Source organism: Mustela lutreola, chromosome 14, assembly GCF_030435805.1.
Source record: "Mustela lutreola isolate mMusLut2 chromosome 14, mMusLut2.pri, whole genome shotgun sequence".
In the NCBI taxonomy this organism is placed as follows: Eukaryota; Metazoa; Chordata; class Mammalia; order Carnivora; family Mustelidae; genus Mustela; species Mustela lutreola.
Window position 1 is genome coordinate 317,072 of NC_081303.1, and position 18,535 is coordinate 335,606.

At 46.6% G+C, this 18,535-nt stretch overlaps 1 protein-coding gene across 5 annotated transcripts in view; it reads left to right on the plus strand.

Annotated features, from left to right (window-relative positions):
- Positions 1-18,535, plus strand: part of MPZL1 (myelin protein zero like 1) — a 53,530-nt gene that overhangs the window by 16,881 nt on the left and 18,114 nt on the right. For all 5 annotated transcript variants that reach the window (XR_009347244.1, XR_009347245.1, XR_009347247.1 and 2 more), the window contains exon 2: positions 17,888-18,054. Coding sequence is in view for 2 of the 5 variants with exons in the window: in XM_059144981.1 (XP_059000964.1) it covers positions 17,888-18,054 (167 nt within the window). In the remaining 3 variants the exon portion in view is untranslated. The remainder of the gene's footprint in view (positions 1-17,887; positions 18,055-18,535) is intronic.

An 18,535-nucleotide genomic window follows, 5' to 3' on the forward strand; every position in this document is an offset into this window, starting at 1 on the left:
CTTTCCCTGCTTGTGATCTCTGCCTGTCAAATAAATAAATAAAATCTTAAAAAAAAACAAAAATAATGTATTTGGAACCGTGGACACATGTCCTCTTTGTCTTTTAAAAACATTGGAAATATTTAACATGCCTTATATGTTTAGGTTAATAACCCTGATGCTGAAACAATTGGTATTCCCTTGATCATTATAGGCAAAGAAGCTTTTTTTAAAGTCTAATTTTTTGTCATTAATGATTTTTAAGTTTTATGATATCTTTTTGTATTCTATTAAGTAGATGCTTGATTTTTTTCATTTTTAAATTTAATAAGTAGGACTCTTATTTTACTGTGCATATCTTGGGTTTTAGGTTCTGGTCTGTTAGGAGGCGGGATGAAAGGTGAATAAAACTCAGACTTTTAGATGCCGAAGGCCTGGGAGAGAAACAATTATCAAAAGACACATTAACAGGCCAATGGAAAACAGCATCTTTACCTTCAAGACTTGTGGTTTGCTGCATTATCTTTAATTTTAAGACAGTTTTTCATATTTCACTGTCTCTGACATTGGGATATGCCTTACAACAGTTGGTGAGTTAGAATCAGCATTTTTACTTGCCAGTGGCACGTAAAATAATGTGTCTTATCATCAATGACATCTTAGAATTGATGAAATATGCTAATTTTTATAACTTTATGTCTTCTCAGCATAACTTCATTTAAACTTCAGGACCAATATCCGCAATCTGAACCACGTTAGGGGAGACTTTACAGATGTGATCGTCTTGGCCCTGCGTTTACGGAAAAGTAGGCGTTGGCCCACGCTGAGCGAGTGGGTTGGTGGAGTTGGCATTCTAGACAGAGAGAGTAGTGTGCACAAAGCATGATGTCATTGCGGGGTGTATTGTGTTGGGGACAGGGTTAGGAGTTCGCCATGGGAGAGATGTGGGCCCTGGGGCGAGATGGGGAGACAGTTAAACTGTCAGAACCGTGACCTGGACCCAGCTTTGGAAGGACGTGGCGTGGCGTGGCGTGGTGTGGCATGGCAGGCTGTGGAGATGAGCTTGTATTAATGCCCCCCAAGCCTCATAAAGCAGTGGGCCCCTGTCGCTTCAGTGGGGGTGGGGAGCATTGCCACGGTAACAGAAGAGAGTAGATGACGCAGCTTGTCCAGTAAGAGGAGCCGTGCAGAGCTCTCCCAGGGAAGGGACCAGCTGAGTGCTGTGGAATTAACTGGAGGGGAGAATGTCACCAAGCAGGGCTGTTTCCTTCTGCCTCAGGGGAGAGTGAGCTGGGGTTCTGTGGCCTGTCCTGGAAGCCTGTTTCTGGACTAGTGCCGTGGCCGCTGCTGAAAAGGAGAGAATGGCTTTCGTGGGGCAGTGGTAGTCCACTCGGATGGAAATTTTGGGGAAAGCATATAGGAAGTGGTGTTTCCAAGCTTTCTTCTAAGGGTCACTTATTCTGAAAATTATTCCTAAGTGAAGAGCCATTTATTATTCTTATTTTTCTCTAAAATACAACATCTGGTAGAGGAAGAGTCTATCACAGAATTTTTTAAAAATGGGTTTTTGGTTTGTGGGTGTTCGGTTTTTTATTTTTGGTTTTAAGGTTTTATTTGTTTATTTATTTGTTAGTGAGACAGAGAGAGAGACTGCAGAAGCAGGGGGACTGGCAGGCAGGCAGAGAACCAGCCCCCTCTCCCCACTGAAACCCTGGGTGTCCCTTGATTTGTGTTTTTTCCAAGTTTGGGAATTTGATCTATTAAGGAGATAATTTATTTACTTTGGGTCTCCAAATAAAAGAGGCACAGAAAATTTGTGCGTCAGAGAGCCCCCGAGATACAAAGAGAAGACCAGGGAGGAAAATTAATGGAACCGGATGGAACCGTGCGGAGAGTTGCTGGTTTTCCTGTTCTTCCGGCGAGTTGTAGCGCTCATCACCATCTGCATCCTCCAAGGGTATCGTTTTACACAGAGCTAGGGGAAGGAACTGGTCTGTGATTTGTTTTTTTGTGTGTGTGTTTTTTTTTTTTTTTAAGATTTTATTTATTTATTTGGCAGAGAGAGACACAGCAAGAGAGGGAGCACAAGCAGGGGGAGTGGGAGAGGGAGAAGCAGGCCTCCCGCTGAGCAGGGAGCCTGATGCGGGGCTCGATCCCAGGATCCTGGGATCATGACCTGAGCTGAAGGCAGATACCCCGCAACTGAGCCACCCAGGCGCCCCAGGAACTAGTCTATTACAAACATTTTCTAATTTCATTTCACTTCTAATAAAAAGAATTGCATACTGCTGTATTGGCATAGTTGGGTTGAAAAAGAGAGTCCGTGGTAAACAACCTCCCTGTCTCCAGAGTCCTTGCTGAGGAAGCTGATGATAGCTCCCGGTGTCTCTCTCCAGAGATGTTCTACGAAGATGGGAGCAAACCTGTAAGTTGTTCACATCCCAAACATGTTGTTCACCAGCTCGCTCTTTTTAAACAGTGGTTTTACGTAATTCACCTACTATAGAATTCGCCCCTTTAAAGTGTAAAGTTCAGTGGTTTTTAGTATAGTCACAAGAGTAGTTTGGCTATCATTACTACCTAATTTTAGAACACTTTCATTACTCCATAAAGAAATCCAGCACTCGGGGTGCATGGCTGGCTCAGTGGGTTTAGCACCCACTTTAGGCTGAGGTCATGATCCCAGGGTCCTGCACCTGCTTTGCGGGGAGTCTGGTTCTGCCTCTCCCTCTGCCCCCCTCTCTCCCCAACGCCCCCACTCGTGTTCTCTGTCTCTCACGTCTCTCAAGTAAATCTTTAAAAACAAAACAACTTCAAGGAGCTTGTGGCTGCCATAGGACAGACGTACTTCTTTCAAAGAAATTAGGTATCTACACTACTTAGTTTTTTAAAAATATCCCTCACAATGCCTCAGTGGCTCAGTTGGTCAGGCAGCTGCCTTCCGCTCACGTGGCGATCCCAGGACCCTGGAATCACATTCCATATCCGCTCTGGCTCGGCAGGGAGCCTGCTGCTCTCCCTCTCTGTTAAATGAATAAATAAAATCTTTAAAAATATCCCTCACATAACCTAAAGTGTTGGTGAACACCATCCCCTTTCTCTCTGCGAAACGCTCTTCCTGTTCCTCTGTGTCGGCTCTTCTCCGCCTGCCGGCTGGACCCCGGGTGCATCGTCTGGGAAACACTCCCTGACCCATCGGTTCTTCAGACTCAGCTTTCAGTAACTGCGGGCGTTCTCTTTGCTACTCTAAGGAGATGCTTTTGTAGGAGCTTCTTAGGGAAGATGCCAGTGAAACGGGCAGGAAGGGGAGTACAGGCCTGGGAGCGTGTGATCCCTGTTTGGAGGACCATGTTCCTGGGTCCTGCCTTGTGCCCAGACCCCCCAGAGCTGCTGGCGCTCAGAGTTTGTTGTACACATTCCTGCATGTGTGGGTTCAGGTAGAGTGTCTGACGAGACTGCATCACCCACAGAACTAGCTAGCCCTCGTTGGCTATTCAGCAGATGAGTTGTTTAATTGATACTAGCCTTTTTTTAAATTATCTTTTACATTTTTATTATCTTTGTTGTTATTTGATTCTAACAAAGCCAGCATCTCAGCAGGATGGTGGGGGAAGGGGCAGACGTTTTCCATTCTCTCTCATATTTTATTTTCTTTGTAAGGGGGAACACCTGTACTCTGAACTCTTTCTGGCAGTGCCAGGGGGGTGCTGATCAATCATGTTGACTGACGTTAAGTATCCATTTAAGGGCAAGTTGGTTTCTTCAGTTTATTTAGGGGAAAAAAAATGAAGTAATACCTAAATGATAAGTTTGTGTTATAGGAGTCCTAAGAATTCAGCGGTTATCAGTTTGTTTCCTCCTGAAATGTTCTTTGAGAGCTTTGTGGCCATGAGGAAGTACCCTGTGTTGGGCCCACGAAGGCCAGGTAAGATGTAACTGCACCCCCAAGGGTCTTGAGTCTGGGGGGTGTTCTCGAGGTAATGGCTGTACAAGGACCAAAAAGGTTTTGCCTCTCACTTGAAAGGTGTGACCTCAATAGTCAGCAGTCAGAGAGACGTACAAGAAATACAGAGTAGCAGGGCAGAAGAGAAGAGGTAGTCAGATCAGGGAAGATTTTACCAAAGTCCCGTTTGGGTGGATTCTTGAGATTCTGTGTGATTTTAGACGGCCTCCGCCCCAGCTCTGTATGTCTGCATGCCGTGTGCCCTGAAGCTGGGCCATCTGCATGGCCTTTTGAGGGAAGTGAGAGCAAGCCCATACCCGCTCCCTGGAGACAAGCCCTCACCCATGGAAAGCAGGAAAGGGTGGTGTGACTTTGCAAAGTCCTGTGCCGTGCGGAGGACTATGGGCCTGGCGCAGTAATGGGGCAGCTGTGAAACTGGATTTTCAGTTGACATGGGTGAATTTGCATTTTAATGAAGACTCTGCCCAAAGGATAACCAGGGAGCAGACACAGCTGTAAGAGTGCCCATAGCTCTAGAAGAGGGTTTAGTATTTCCTTCTCTGTTTGATTCACTTCCCCTGTGTGGTTAAAAATGTGGCTAGTCTGTTTTCTAGCTTTCCACTGCCCTGGGACAGACTCTGGTCTTACAGCTCTGTAGTCCGCTTCAGAACCCAGCAGGACAGCAGTTTCCAGGCTCTCGGACTCCTGGGGCTTTCTGGCTCCTCTGCTTCAGGGCTTCTCAACACTCGACGTACATTTCTGTTTTTCCACTAAAATTGTTGTTTGTTTGGTTTTTTAAGATTTTATTTATTTGACAGAGACATAGCGGGTGAGGAAACACAAGCAGGGGTAGAGAGGGAGGGAGAACCAGGCTCCCCTCTGAGCAGAGAGTCCGATGTGGGACTCGATCCCAGGACCCTGAGATCACAACCAGAGCCGAAGGCAGAGGCTTAACTCTTGAGCAACCCAGGAGCCCCTTTCCTAAAGTTCATTTTTAACGATTAGAATAATAATAAAAGGACAATATACATAGATATGAAGTCACAGGAATAATTTGGGGACCTGAGACCACTGCCACCTTAATTCCAGCAGCTAACGCATTCTTCTGAGTAAAGCAGATTTTTGTAATTTCTGTGTATACATTTAAACTTGTGTGTGATTAAGAATACAGTAGTGCACCGCCCTAGTCATTTTTAAGAAGTTCCCGTCTGTATGTATACTCTAATAGAGTTTTACAGTGGAACATACCTGTACCTACACTCAGCCAGATGCCAGGCAAGGTTTGGCTCATGTGCTTCCGGCACAGTCTTACCGTACTGCAGGACAGAAGTGGAGCCTGATAGCTCAGCGGTTACCAGTTGAGAATCACCTGAGGGCTTTTTAAAAACCCTGGAGCCCAGGCCACACCCCTTTCCAATTAAATCACAGTTCCTGGGGCTAGAGGTGGATGTGGACACCAGCATTTGCCTTTCATAGACGGTTTTTCATAGCAAAATTGAGAGAAAGTTTATATATCCGTGTGCCATATACCCATATCGTCCCAGACGTGCGTGGCCTCTGTCGTTGTCCACCTCCCCGCCAGCGTGATGCACTTGTTATAATCGATAAACCTGCCCTGATAGATCATAACCACCTGTGATCCATGATTTCCATTAGGGTTCACTCTGATGTTGTACCTTCTGTGGGCTTGGACAAGTGCATAGTGCCTTGTATCCATCATTGCCAAGCGGAGCGTTTCAGTAGTTTCGGTAGGCATCGGTACCTCTTAAAGCTCTCTAGGTGATTCCACTGTGCAGCCAAGGCCCAGGACCACTGCGCGGTCTTGTAGTTCTGGGCCTTATTTATTATTCTGACTTGTATGTGAAAACTCCCTCTGTCTTCTTTATACATCTTTATACATAAGAGCCCACGTTTTATTTGAATAAAAGATTCAGTTAGAGCTTGATAATCAGCATATTGAAGAGAGTGGTGCTTTGGGGTAAGAATATCCGAGAGTCAACTTTTGGCTCCGCATTGGCCGGATAAGTGATTTGGGCAAGTTCCTTGGCCTCTCTCTGAACTTCTGTCCAGTAGATAACACCCAACAGGGTTGTTGAAAAATACTAAATGTCCCCTAGTTCAGTAATGCTTTACCCATAAGAAGCACTCAGTAAATGGTGGTTTTCTCATTGCACCCTTATTGCCTTATTTTGGAGGTGAGGAATGCCCTTCTTGTCACTGACCACAGGCATATTTTTCTCCAAGTCACATGTTCTGTTGTTGGCTGTAATACTTTGTGGGGTTTTTTTTTCTGATTTGGATTAAATCATGGTTCAGGTATCTTCTAAAATAATGTAGACCTTCTGAGAAGATCTGAGTGCTCAGAAAGATAGATTTAAGTACAGTGGTCTCCTGTTTGCATGAAATTATATAAGCCGTTTCAGCACATGAGAAATATAAACTACATGAGAGTGTTATTTTTTCATCGTAAGATGGGCCCCCCGGAGGCTTCCGTGTGTCCTTTACACAGAGCTCTTTAGTCCACTAGAATCTATTGGAAGTGACATGATCTGATTTTTCACTTTTATCCGTTTGCTAAGAACTGATAAAGCTGGGACACCTGATGTGGGGATGCAGTTCGGGTTGGCTGTGGTCACGGCATTTGTGTTGATTGCTTGACTGGACATTTGGCCTTTTAAAAATTAATTTAAAAAATTTTTTAAAGATTTATTTATTTATTTGACAGAGACCACAAGTAGGGGAGCAGCAGGCAGAGGGAGAAGCAGGGAGAGGGCTTCCCACTGAGCAAGGAGCCCGACGTAGGACTCAATCCTGGGACTCGAAGATCATGACCTGAACCAAAGGCAGTGGCTTCTCTGACTGAGCTGCCTGGGTGCCCCGTTTTGGCCTTTGATGGAGGCCCTGCACTATGCCAAGTCTGCACTGGGACTGGGCGCAACCTGGGGGGCCAGCGCCATGCCCTGGCCACAGCCTGCAGATACTTGTTCATTCTCCAGGAGATGGTCAGTCCTTACGGGGCAGAGGCTGAGTCCCTGTGTGGTTTGAAAGAATGAGCCGCTGACGGACAAAAGAAAAGCGGCAGCAGGAGAGATGAACAGTCCATACATAGAGGAGGGCAGAGAAGAAATACTAGGGCTTTAAGGAGTCATATGATTAGTTAATGACTGGCCTGATTCAGGACCTTTTGAATGCCTCCCATTTGAGAAACAGAAAGACCTTTGTTGGTGCAAAAAATGTTAAAGATAGAGATGTGGCCAGCTGGACATTGCTTGTGAGTAGAAGGAGTGGCTCAGAGGAGTTCAGTGATCCTGTGTGTTTGTGAAAGTGCACAGACCTTCTTTTATCATTATTTTCTCTGAGATAAAGGTTTGTTTGGTTTTTTTTTTAAATTCCGGTATGCTTAGCATCCAGTGTTGGTTAGTGTCAGGGTTACAAGACAGTGACTAGCAGTTCTGCACACTACTCAGTGCTCACCGTGGTGAGTGTACTCTTGACACCTTCACCTGCTTCCTCTGTCCCCACACCCTCCGGCCCACTGGTGACCATCAGTTTGTTCTCCGTAGTTAACAGTCTTCTTCTTGGTTTGTCTCTCTTTTCCCCCCGTTAGTTTTGATTCTTAAATTCCACGTGTGAGTGAAGTCATATCTTTCTCTCACTGGCTTATTTTACTTAGCATAATACTCTCTGGATCTAGTCATGTTTTATAAAGGGCAAGATTTCATTCCTTTTTATGGCCAAGTAATATTCCATTGTATTATACATACTACATCTTTATCCATTCGTCTACTGATGGACACTTAGGTTGCTTCCATAATGTATCTATTGTAAGTAATGCTACAGTAAACACAGGGGAGCATGTATCCCTCTGAATTTTTTTGAGGTAAATACCCAGTAATGGAGTTACTGGAATATATGATAGTTCAGTGTTCAACTTTTTTGAGGAGCCTCCATACTGTTTCCCACAGGGTTGCGCCAGTTTGCATTCCCACCAACAGTGCACGAGGGTTCCCCTTTCTCCACATCCTCACCAACACTTCTTTCTTTCTTTTTTTTTTTTTTAATGTTAACCATTCTGACAAGTGTGAGGTGATAGCTCATTGTAGTTTTGATTTGCATTTCCCTGATGATGAGTGATGTGGGGCATCTTTTTCATGTGTCTGTTGGCCATCTGGAGATCTTCTTTAACGAGATATCTGTTCCGTCCATTTGGGGTTTTTTTGTTTTTTGTTTTTAATTTGACAGAGATCACAAGTAGGCAGAGAAACAGGCAGATAGAAAGGGGGAAGCAGGCTCCCTGCTAAGCAGAGAGCCCAATGCGGGGCTCGATCCCCGGACCCTGGGACCATGACCTGAGCCGAAGGCAGAGACTTTAACCCACTGAGCCACCCAGGCGCCCCTCTTCTGTCCATTTTTTATTGGATTGTTTGTGGGGTTTCTTTGTGGTATTCTTGTAACAGTTGTTAATATATTTTGGATACTAACCCTTTATCAGACATGTCATTTGCAAATGACACTCAGTAGGTTATCTTTTAGTTTTGTTGCTTATTTCTTTTACTGTGCAAAAGGTTTTTATTTTGATGTAGTTTTAATAGTTTATTGTTACTTTTGTTCCCATTGCCTTAGGAGACTTATCTAGAAAGATGTTGTTACAGCTGATGTCAGAGAAATTTCTGCCTGTGCTCCTTCCAGGATTTTTTTAGGGTTTCAGGTCTTACATTTAGGTCCTTAACCCATTTTGAGTTTATTTTTGTGTGTGGTGTGAGAAAGTGGTCTCATGTCATTCTTCTGCATGCAGCTGACCAGTTTTCCCAACATTGTTTGTTGAAGAGACTTTTCCCCGTCACATACTCTTCCTGTTGTGCGTTGATTGGCCATGTGATTGTGGGGTTTCATTCTGAGCTCTCTGCTCTGTTCATTGATCTGTGCGTTTCTGTGTCGCTCCCATGCTGGTTTGATCACTACAGCTCTGTCATGTAACTTGAAGTCCGGAATTGTGATGCCTTCAGTTTTGTTTTTCTTTTTCAAGGTTGCTTGTCTAGTTGGGGTCTAAAAGTAGTACATACCCCTTTCTTATTGAACATTTCAAAAGGTGAGTCTCCTTTGGGATTCCCTCATCTAGATTGGAAGAAGATTCTTGAACCCTGTGTAAGCTTCCTCCAAGATCGCCCTCAGTGTCCTAACCCAGCCCCCAGCAACCCTGCGAGCACTGGGGCCTTACCCTCAGGGCATTGTTGTGCAGCGAGTGTGCTCTCTGTAGCTGGTTTAGTTGGCAGGTCTTGTTTTTCTCTCTCTCTGTCCTTCTTTCCTTCCTTTTTCAAACAAACGTTTGTTGAACACCTTAACATGGGCATTTGTGAGGGGACAAGACCATGATGATGAACCAGGTGGATGCAGTCCCTTCTCTCCTGGCTACAGACAGCGGGTCGCTCCAGCAGATATGTGAGGGGCCGTTGCGGGGCCCGGCCAGGCCAGATGCCAGGAGCACAGGGCGCAGAGTGTGGGCAGGCGCCGGCAGGAAGTCACTTTTAGATTGAGGCCTGGAGCATAACTGCAGACAGTGTAGAGGAGTGTGTTCCTGACATGTGAAAAGCTTTTTTTTTTTTTTTTCTTTTTTTAAAGATTTTATTTATTTATGGGGCGTCTGGGTGGCTCAGATGGTTGGGCATCTGTCTTTGGCTCAGGTCGTCATCTCAGGGTCCTGGGATGGAGCCCCACATGAGGCTCTCTGCTCAGTGCGGAGTCTGCTTCTTTCTCTCCCTCTGCACTACCCCTGCTTGTACACTCTCTGTCTTTCAAATGGATAAAAAAATCTTAAAAAAAAAAAAAGATTTTATTTATTTGCAAGAGAGAGGGAGAAAGAGAGCACAAGCAGGGGGAGCGGCAGGCAGACGGAGACACAGGCTCCCCACTGAGCGGGGAGCCCAACATGGGACCTCATCCCAGGAATCTGGGATCATGACCTGAGCTGCAGGCAGACGCTCAGCAGAGCCACCCAGGGATCCCACATTCTGGAATTTAAAAAGTAAATCGCTTATTAGCTACTGTTGTCTTCCTTTCTTTAAAAAGACAATTTTTATTATGAAAAATTAAATACAGAGGAGTGTACGTGTGTGCTTTCAGTTTACAAAGCCAATGTTTTTTGTTTTTGTTTTTGTTTTTTAAGATTTTGTTTATTTTTTTGACTGAGAGAGACAGCAGGAGAGGAAACACAAGGAGGGGGAGTGGGAGAGGGAGACGTGGAGAGCGCGACACAAGGCCAGATCCCTCCTGGAATGGTGACCTGAGCCAAAGGCAGACACTCAACAACTGTGCCACCCAGGCGCCCGCAAGGAGCTAACGGAGCTAACGTTAAAATGCGCTTCCAGGGCGCCTGGGTGGCTCAGTGAAGCTGCTGCCTTCGGCTCAGGTCATGATCTCAGGGTCCTGGGATCGAGCCCCACATCGGGCTCTCTGCTCAGCAGGGAGCCTGCTTCCTCCTCTCTCTGCCTGCCTCTCTGCCTGCTTGTGATCTGTCTGTCAAATAAATAAATAAAATCTTAAAAAAAAAAAAAAAAGCGTGCTTCTATGCCCTCACTACCTACCCTAGGAACTGGAACGTTACCAACAGCGTGCCTCTGTCATCTGTCCCTCCACCCTCTTCCACTTAGAACCCCCGTCTGAATTGTGTTTCATGCTCTTTTGTTTTTCTCTTTCAGTATGTTTTAAAAGGTCATATTTATGCTTGTGTTAGGAGATATTATGATATCAGATTAACATTGTGTGCAAATAGCCAATAAGAGATAGGCCAGAAAGCTATTTAAATAAACTGCTTGATTGTACTCTTTTAGGCAGGAGAATAAACTGGTAACATCAAAGTGCTTCCAAAAAATTTCAAAACAAAAGCCTTATTTCAGTTTCAAGGAAAAACAGCGGGGGTTGTTGAAAGGGCGAGATTTTGACAAAGCAGGGCCCTACAGACCAGTAGTGATAACGACAAGGAGCTGCTCCTTAAGTTTCAGGGTCCCAGTCTAGGCTTTGAAAGTGTGTATTCATTCATAATAATGCTGTTCCCGTGTATTTCTAATGATTTCATGGTATGAGAATTTGAATTTACTTGGCATAAGACCATTTGGCATGTTAATTAGGAGGCATTATTGACATTGCATTACTTCAGTGATTCAAAATACTGAAATAGATCCTGTCAGTGTTCCTGGGTGGCTCATGAGTTAAGCGCCTGCCTTAGGCTCAGGTCATGATGCCTGGACCTCTGCTCTGTGGGGGCCTGCATCTCCCTCTCCCTCTGCCTGCCACTGCCCCTGCTTGTACTCTTTCTTCACCCGCTCTGTCAAATAAATAATTAAAAAAAAAAAAAAAGAAATAGATCATGTCAAAATATAGACTCTTGGCCAAACTATTCTTGAATTGGCTTTTTTTGTGTGTGATTGCAGTGGATGCTGTTTTGTTGTTTTGTTTTTTTCCTCAGCTGTTGTGGTTCTCCCTCTGAAATAGAAGAATATCCAAATGGTGGGTCTCATAGTTGATTACTGTAGAAATCACTCCTGGTGAGTTGATTTTACAAACTCTTTGATTCCTCATCAGATGATTTTTCAGGCTTTTTTCATTTGAATTAATCTCCCAGGAAAAGGGTTGTCTTTGGTCCCGTGTCTTGCCCTTTGAAGGCAAGTGTAGCTTAGCAGGATTCCTTCCCCCCAGGAAGAAAGTAAACTCAGCGCCTGTTACTGTTTTGAAATTTGCGTGTAAGTTAATATTTAACTCAGAATCCAAGTTGCGGGACAGAAAAACGTTTAGACCTCCCTTAACCTTTTATTTTGTTTCGCTTCACTTCTGTGTTTTTATTCCTGAGGCAGTTGGTTTTTCCAGGATTCAAGAGGAGACTTTTCCCCATCTGAACTTTTGAATTAAAGCTTTAGTTCTCACAGCAATGTTTGCCACCAACCTAAATCTTCAGCCTAAACGAGCCCTATTGACTGTCTGGCTCAGGCTGGGACCCAGTCCGCAGTGGCGAGGAGTGACGGGTTTACAGCAGTAGTTTCCCTCAGCTCAGTGTGCTTTCCATTTGCATTTCTAGCCATTCTAGGTGACTCTCTTTCATGACTGTGAAGACAGGCCCTCTGAGTTCTGGAGTGATTTTACTGTGTATTTACAGCACTCCTGCGGATGGGGCTTGGGGAGAGTCTGCACAGAGCGCACCGTGCCCGGTTGTTTCAGAAACCGCTGAACTCGGGCCTTGCAGGAGCGGCGTGGGCTGCCTCGTGTCGGTGAAACCCGCCCTTCACCCAGGGTGCCAGCCTCGGCCCACCGGGAGCAGCACCTTTCTCGCTGGTCGCAGGCGGGGCAGAGCCCATGGCTGACCGCGGCTCTGCAAGCGTGGGGACCCACTGAAGGTCCTCCCCAGGAGGCCTGGGCAGAGTGCCCGGCTCGGCCTCCCCAGCGCCACCGGCTCTGCCCTGGCCTCTCCTGGCCCCGCAGCTTCCCGGGTTCCCTCCCATCTCTCTGCCCTTGGGGGCGCTCACAGGCTGAGAGGCCACAACATGACCAGGGCGGCTGCTGCAACTCTGCCCAAGGCCAGGCCGAGGGAGAAGCCTGGGCGGAACGGCCTGAGCAGTGGCCAGGAGTTCACGCTTGGGGGCTTCACGGGCCTGTGAGGGCTCCCGCCCGATGCTGGCTCACGCGGAGAACCGTGGAGTGTCTTGGGCAGAGCAGTGGTATGCTCCCATACGTATTTTACAAGATCTGCGCAGCCCCCCCGTGGACTGGCTGCCGCGAGCTGGGCGGAGGTGGGGCAGAGGCACCAGTTGGGGAAGCCGCCAGACACCCTGGCTGGAACCAGGACAGCGGCGCTGGGAGACGCAAGGACGGAGCACTTCGGAGAGATTCTTTTTTTTTTTTTTTTTTTTTTTTTAATTTTATTTATTTGACAAAGAGTGAAAGAGGGAACACAAGCAGGGGGAATGGGAGAGGGAGAAGCAGGCTTCCTGCGGAGCAGGGAGCCTGATGCGGGGCTCGATCCCAGGACCCTGAGATCATGACCTGAGATGAAGGGAGACGCCCAACCACGGAGCCACCCAGGCGCCCCTTGAGAGATGTTTCTAAGTAGACACAGCATGTTTGGTGACAGCATGGAGGTGAGTGTGAGAAAGTGCAGGGTCAGGAAGCCTCAGCCACTGGAAGGCTGGCCTCCCCGCTTGCTGAGCTGGAAGGGGCCGCAGAGCAGTGGGTTTGAGAGCGGGAGTCAGGAAGTCGGTCCGCACATAGGAAGTTTGAGATGCCAGTTAGAGCCAAGTGAGGCAGTTGATGGCATTGTGTGTGTGTGTATGTGTGTGTGTGTGTGTCCAGCATTTAGGGGATAATTACAGCCTTAAGACTAGATGAGGTCATCAAGAGAAGAGATAAGGGGTCAGCAGGAGGGTCTAGAACTCTCCGACTGCAGAGGTCAGGAGAACCAGAAAAGGAGCAGGCAGTGAGATACGAGAACCAGCAAGTGGCATTTCAGAAGTCAAACTGCGAAAGACCAGCTGTGCCAGTGGGAAGCCTTCAGCTGTGTGCCATGTGAGGACTGAGAACTGGCTGTCCATTTAGCCCCATGGAATCATCGGATTCTTTGACAAGAAGAGCGTCAGTGGGGGACTGAGAATAAAAGCCTGGGTTGGGTTTATTCAAGAGAATATGGGAGAGGCCTTGGCACAGTAAATGTGGGCCATTCTTTGAAGATCTGTAAAATAGAAGAGAACAAAACAGCCATCACGGTGGGGAGATGCAGGTCAAGGTTTTTCCCATACAGCTGGGGTATAAGTATAGATGTGGGTGTATATGTGGCTGCTGGCAGTGACTCAGGAGAGTGAAACAGTCCAGAGAAAGAGGAAGAGTTGCTGACTGACATCCTTAGTTAGGCCAGAGAAGAGGTCCTGTGTAGAGGGGCCAGCCCTGGAGAGGAGCACAGAGGTTTCCTGTGGGGACTGGGCAAGTTCTCTGCTGCTTGCTTCTGCTTTCTCAGTGAAATAGGAAGCACAGTGTTCGGGGGGAGAGTCGAAGTTAGAGAGGAAGATGTGAAAGTGGCAAAGCAGATGCACTAGGGAAGTGGGGAAGGATTGCTGGGCAGCATGAAGAGCCCCCTTTTAAGTTAGTGGTCATGAGTTTCAGGTGAAACCAGCCTGTGGGATTGTGTCCTTTTCTCCGTCTGTGCTCCGCTGTCTCGGTGGAGATGAGGGGCCTGGGGGGAGTACAGGATTGGGTTGAATGCACAGAGGGGAGAGAGTCGGGATGGGTCCAGTCATATGCCCGGGAACCAGCCTGAGTAGGACAAAACGAAGACGTGCTGAGCAGGAGAGACCGTGAAGAGACTGGAGGGTGGATGGATTTTTAGGTTCAGCTGCAGCTGAAGGATCGGCCAAGTCAGGGTCTTGGGGGACGTGCCCTGGAAAGACAGGAGGTGGAGTCAGAGAGTAGAGAAGCATGAGATTGTGGAGGGTGTGTTCATATTAATAATAGGGTCTGGGGCCGTGGTTCTCAGCTATGGGTAGTTTGGCCCCGAGAAGCTGTTTCAGAGTCTGGGGACATTTTTTTATTGCCATGGCTGGAAGGGGAGAGGATGCCACTGACATCTAGTAGAGGTCAGGGTCAGTGCTAAACACCCTGTTCTGCAGGGACAGCCCCTGAGCAGGGAGCAGGGCAGCCCGGTTTTCAACAGGGCCTGGGGAAGGATGTGGGAATGAGCACATCCTTCTGTATAGAAGCTGGAATAGGCCTGAGGATAAGATCACAGGGAGAGAGAAGATAAACAAAGAGGCTGAGGCTTTGGAAGGTTCATTTTAAGACTAATGGGCTCTCCAAGAGCTGGGGCAAGGGTGGTGCTGCTGAGAAGGAGCGAGCCAGGGATGAGAGGGTGTTAACTAGGTCTATATGGAGCCGTTTTATTTTATTTTATTGGAACTGCGGATTGGCCAGAGTTGGAATTCCGAATCCTGGCTGTAAGAGCTTCCTGTCCTAATCAGCCCAAGAGTGACCTTTTTTTTAAGTCACTTGTTCATTAACAAGTGATATCATTAAGTCTGTCTTAGATTGTCTAAAAGCCACTTGGGAATTTGGTTTTTCTTTATGGTCAAAATTCAGTGACTGTAAACTCGGACCCTTGGCCCAGTTCCATCTCTGAATAACCTCTCAGGTGTCAGATTTTGCACGCCAGCCTTGAGGGAGGGATCTGGCCTAAGAAAACCCTTGAGGAGACCTTTATTAATTGGCCTTGTAGATTGGCTTCCATTGCAGTGCTCACCACTGTGGAGAAAACCAGTCAAAATGACGCAGCGTAAGTAAGGGTTATAAACCAGTGCTGCTTCCTGGAATAACCTGGTCAGATGGCCTGGTCTTGTGCTTTGTCCTTCATTTTGAACTCAGATGCCTTGGCGTGCTTTTCTGCCTACCCACAATGGCAGGGAACGTCTTTTGTTGGCTTCTTGTTTGAAAGAAGGGCTTGTTTTGAGGTTTGGACCACAAATAATAATCCATTGTTCTCTGTAATAATAATCCACCCTCCTTAGCAGAAAAAGTCTGCTTGATGCAGTGTGGCTATCGGTTGATTTAAGAGAATAGCCGAAAGTGCCCATTGTGTCCTGAGAATAAACATTTGGAAGACGGTTGGGAGGACTGGGGGAGGACTTGCTCTCCACGGCCGAGAGTCCTGGTTAAGACTCAGGAAGAAAACGTCCCGCGCACGGTCGTCAGGCCTGGCTGGTAGACCGTGTCCTTCCCTGTTGTGCTCATCTGTTAGGTTGAAGAAGAATCGGGACACTGCGGGTACGGATTCTTCCCAAACTGTTACCTTAAAAAATATCTTTATTTGGAAGATGATCTTTTCTATGTTAGCTTTAATTGGTTTCATTTTTAGGCTAAATTACTTTCTTTGTAACCTTCATTTGATCCATGAACATGTCTTTTTTGAGTGAAGATTATTTTATTTTAGCAGCAATCCATAAAATTCTTACAGTTGGCTCTGCTTACAGATTTGAAAAAAGGAGCTATTTTTATATTATAAGTGATAGACATTTTAATGACTATTTCTGGGCTTAGGCTAACTGCATGAACTCAGTGGGTGAAGTGAAAATGTGACCCAGCGTGTGCAGCTGGTTGTTCTATGGCGTGCAGAAACGTAGCAGTAGATAACGGTTTCACTAAGGAAAGCAGATTGTGTTGTGCATATTTTCGCCTTAAATCCCTTAAAGGAAAAAAGGTCAGTTAAACAATAAACTTGGCTTTTTTTTTTTTTTTAAGATTTTGTTTATTTATTTTTGCAGGAGAGGGAGAGAGAGCCCATGTCCACAGTGGAGGAGGGGCTGCAGGGAGGGGCAGAGGGAAAAGCAGGCTCTTCACGGCTGGCTCGGGCCTCCAGCCCAGCGGAAGGCGGACGCTTCACTTTCTGGGCCACACAGGGGGCCCTGGCTTTTTTTTTTTTTTTTTTTTTTTAAGATTTATTTGTTTATTATAGTGCAGGGAAGGGGAGGGGCAGAGGGAAAGACAAAAACAGCCTCAAGCAGAGTCCCCACCAATCGCCGGGTCCAGTGGGGGCTTGATCCCAAGAGTCCGAGACCCTGACCTGAGCTGAGCTCCAGTCCAGTGCTTAATGACTGAGCTACCCAGGTGTTCTTAATATGGCTCTAAATGAAGCGATACCGTACCCAGAATAGTTTGAATTACATTAAATATAGAAGATGAGAAAAGTTTAGTGTGATCATGGTTGAAATTTAACAGGTAGAACTGTTTAAAGAAGTGGAAAAAAACATGCCCTCAACATTATTAAAAATAGACCATCAGGGAAGCAACCAAGATGTCCTTCAGGAGGTGAATATCCATAAATATATCCATTATTCAGCAATAAAAAGAAATGCTATAAAATGACATGGAAGAAACTTAAATATTACTAAGTGATAGCAGCTAATTTGAAAAGGCTACATTTGGGGGCGCCTGGGTGGCTCAGTGGGTTAAAGCCTCTGCCTTCGGCTCAGGTCATGATCTCAGGGTCCTGGGATTGACTCAGAGGGGAGTCTGCTTTCCCCTCTCTCTCTGCCTGCTTGTGATCTCTGCCTGTCAAATAAATAAATAAAAATCCATAAAAATAAAAAAAAAGGGTACATTTGCTGTATGATTCCAACCAACTTTGTCTCTGGCAAAGGCAAAGAAACAGTAGGAAAAAATGAGTGGTTGCCAGGGGCTTGGGGCAGGGAGGAGACAGTGAACAGGCGGGACACAGAGTTTAGGGCAGTAGAAGGATTCTGTGTTTGACTGTAATAGTGGATACATTGTCAAAACCCATGAAATGGGTAGCATAGAGTGAGCCTTAATATAAAGGTGGGCTTTAGTTAACAATATTGACTCATCAGTGGTCCAGTGTACTACACTAACAAAAGATGTTACTAATAGGGAGACTTGGACGGGGGGAGGGAGTGAGGGAAGAGATGGGAATCCTCTGCTTCTTGCTCATCATTTCTGTAAGTCTGGTTAATTTTATTTATATATATATATATGCATATACATATATATATATAAGATTTATTTGACAGATCACAATCAGGCAGAGAGGTAAGCCAGTGGGGAAGCAGGCTCCCTGCTGAGCAGAGAGCCCAATGCGGGGCTCGATCCCAGGACCCCGAGATCATGACCTGAGCCGAAGGCAGAGGCTTCACCCACTGAGCCACCCAGGCGCCCCAAGTCTGGTTAATTTAAAAGAAAACATACACATTAGGTATAGCTGAATAGTGAAAAACAGGAACAAAGTCCTGGGCGGTCAGCAGTTCACCCTGCTTGCGGGCAGTGCCTGGCAGTGGAACATTCTGCCAGACACGCATAGTCCACGACGGCCGCAGATGTGCTGTAGACCTCGAGTAACTCTGCTTGTCTTTGCCGTCTTCCCTCATAGGTCGGCACGGTGGTACGCGCTAAGTCTGACTCAGCCTCTCTTTGGTCTTCTCTCTCCAGTGGCCACTGGCGTGCCAGCCTTGGAGGTGTATACGCCAAAGGAAATCTTCGTGGCAAATGGGACACAAGGGAAGCTGACTTGCAAGTTCAAGTCCGCGAACACCACAGGCACGTCGACCTCGGTCTCCTGGAGCTTCCAGCCAGAGGGGACCGACACCACTGTGTCGGTAGGAATGCTCACATCCTCCTGCCGAGCCTCCCTCCCCGCTTCTCCCCTGCTGTCCTGTCGTGAATGTACGTTCTCCGAAGGCCGGTTCGCTTCCCCAAGGGCTGTGCTGACAATCAGATTCCAGGGCCCTTCTCTTGCTTCAGACTCTCTGGGAAGAAATAATTCAGCGTCCTTGAAATGCAGTTCTTTCCTTGGCCTTGCGCAGGTGGCACTGCCCCCTCACCGGCCCCTGTTCTTCTCCGTCTCATCCCCTTATGGGATTCTCTTCCATGGAGCAGCTTCCGGTCGACCCTGCTGACCCATCCTGGTTGATCATCCCCATTTCAACTTTCATTTGCCCCATTTTTATTTGTATTTCTTTGAACTATTCCTGTTTTACACACACACACACACACACACACACACACACACACACTCCTTTCTGATTTAAGTATGAGGGTTTTTATTTAGAGTCCATCTGCTTCCACGGCAGTCGTGGG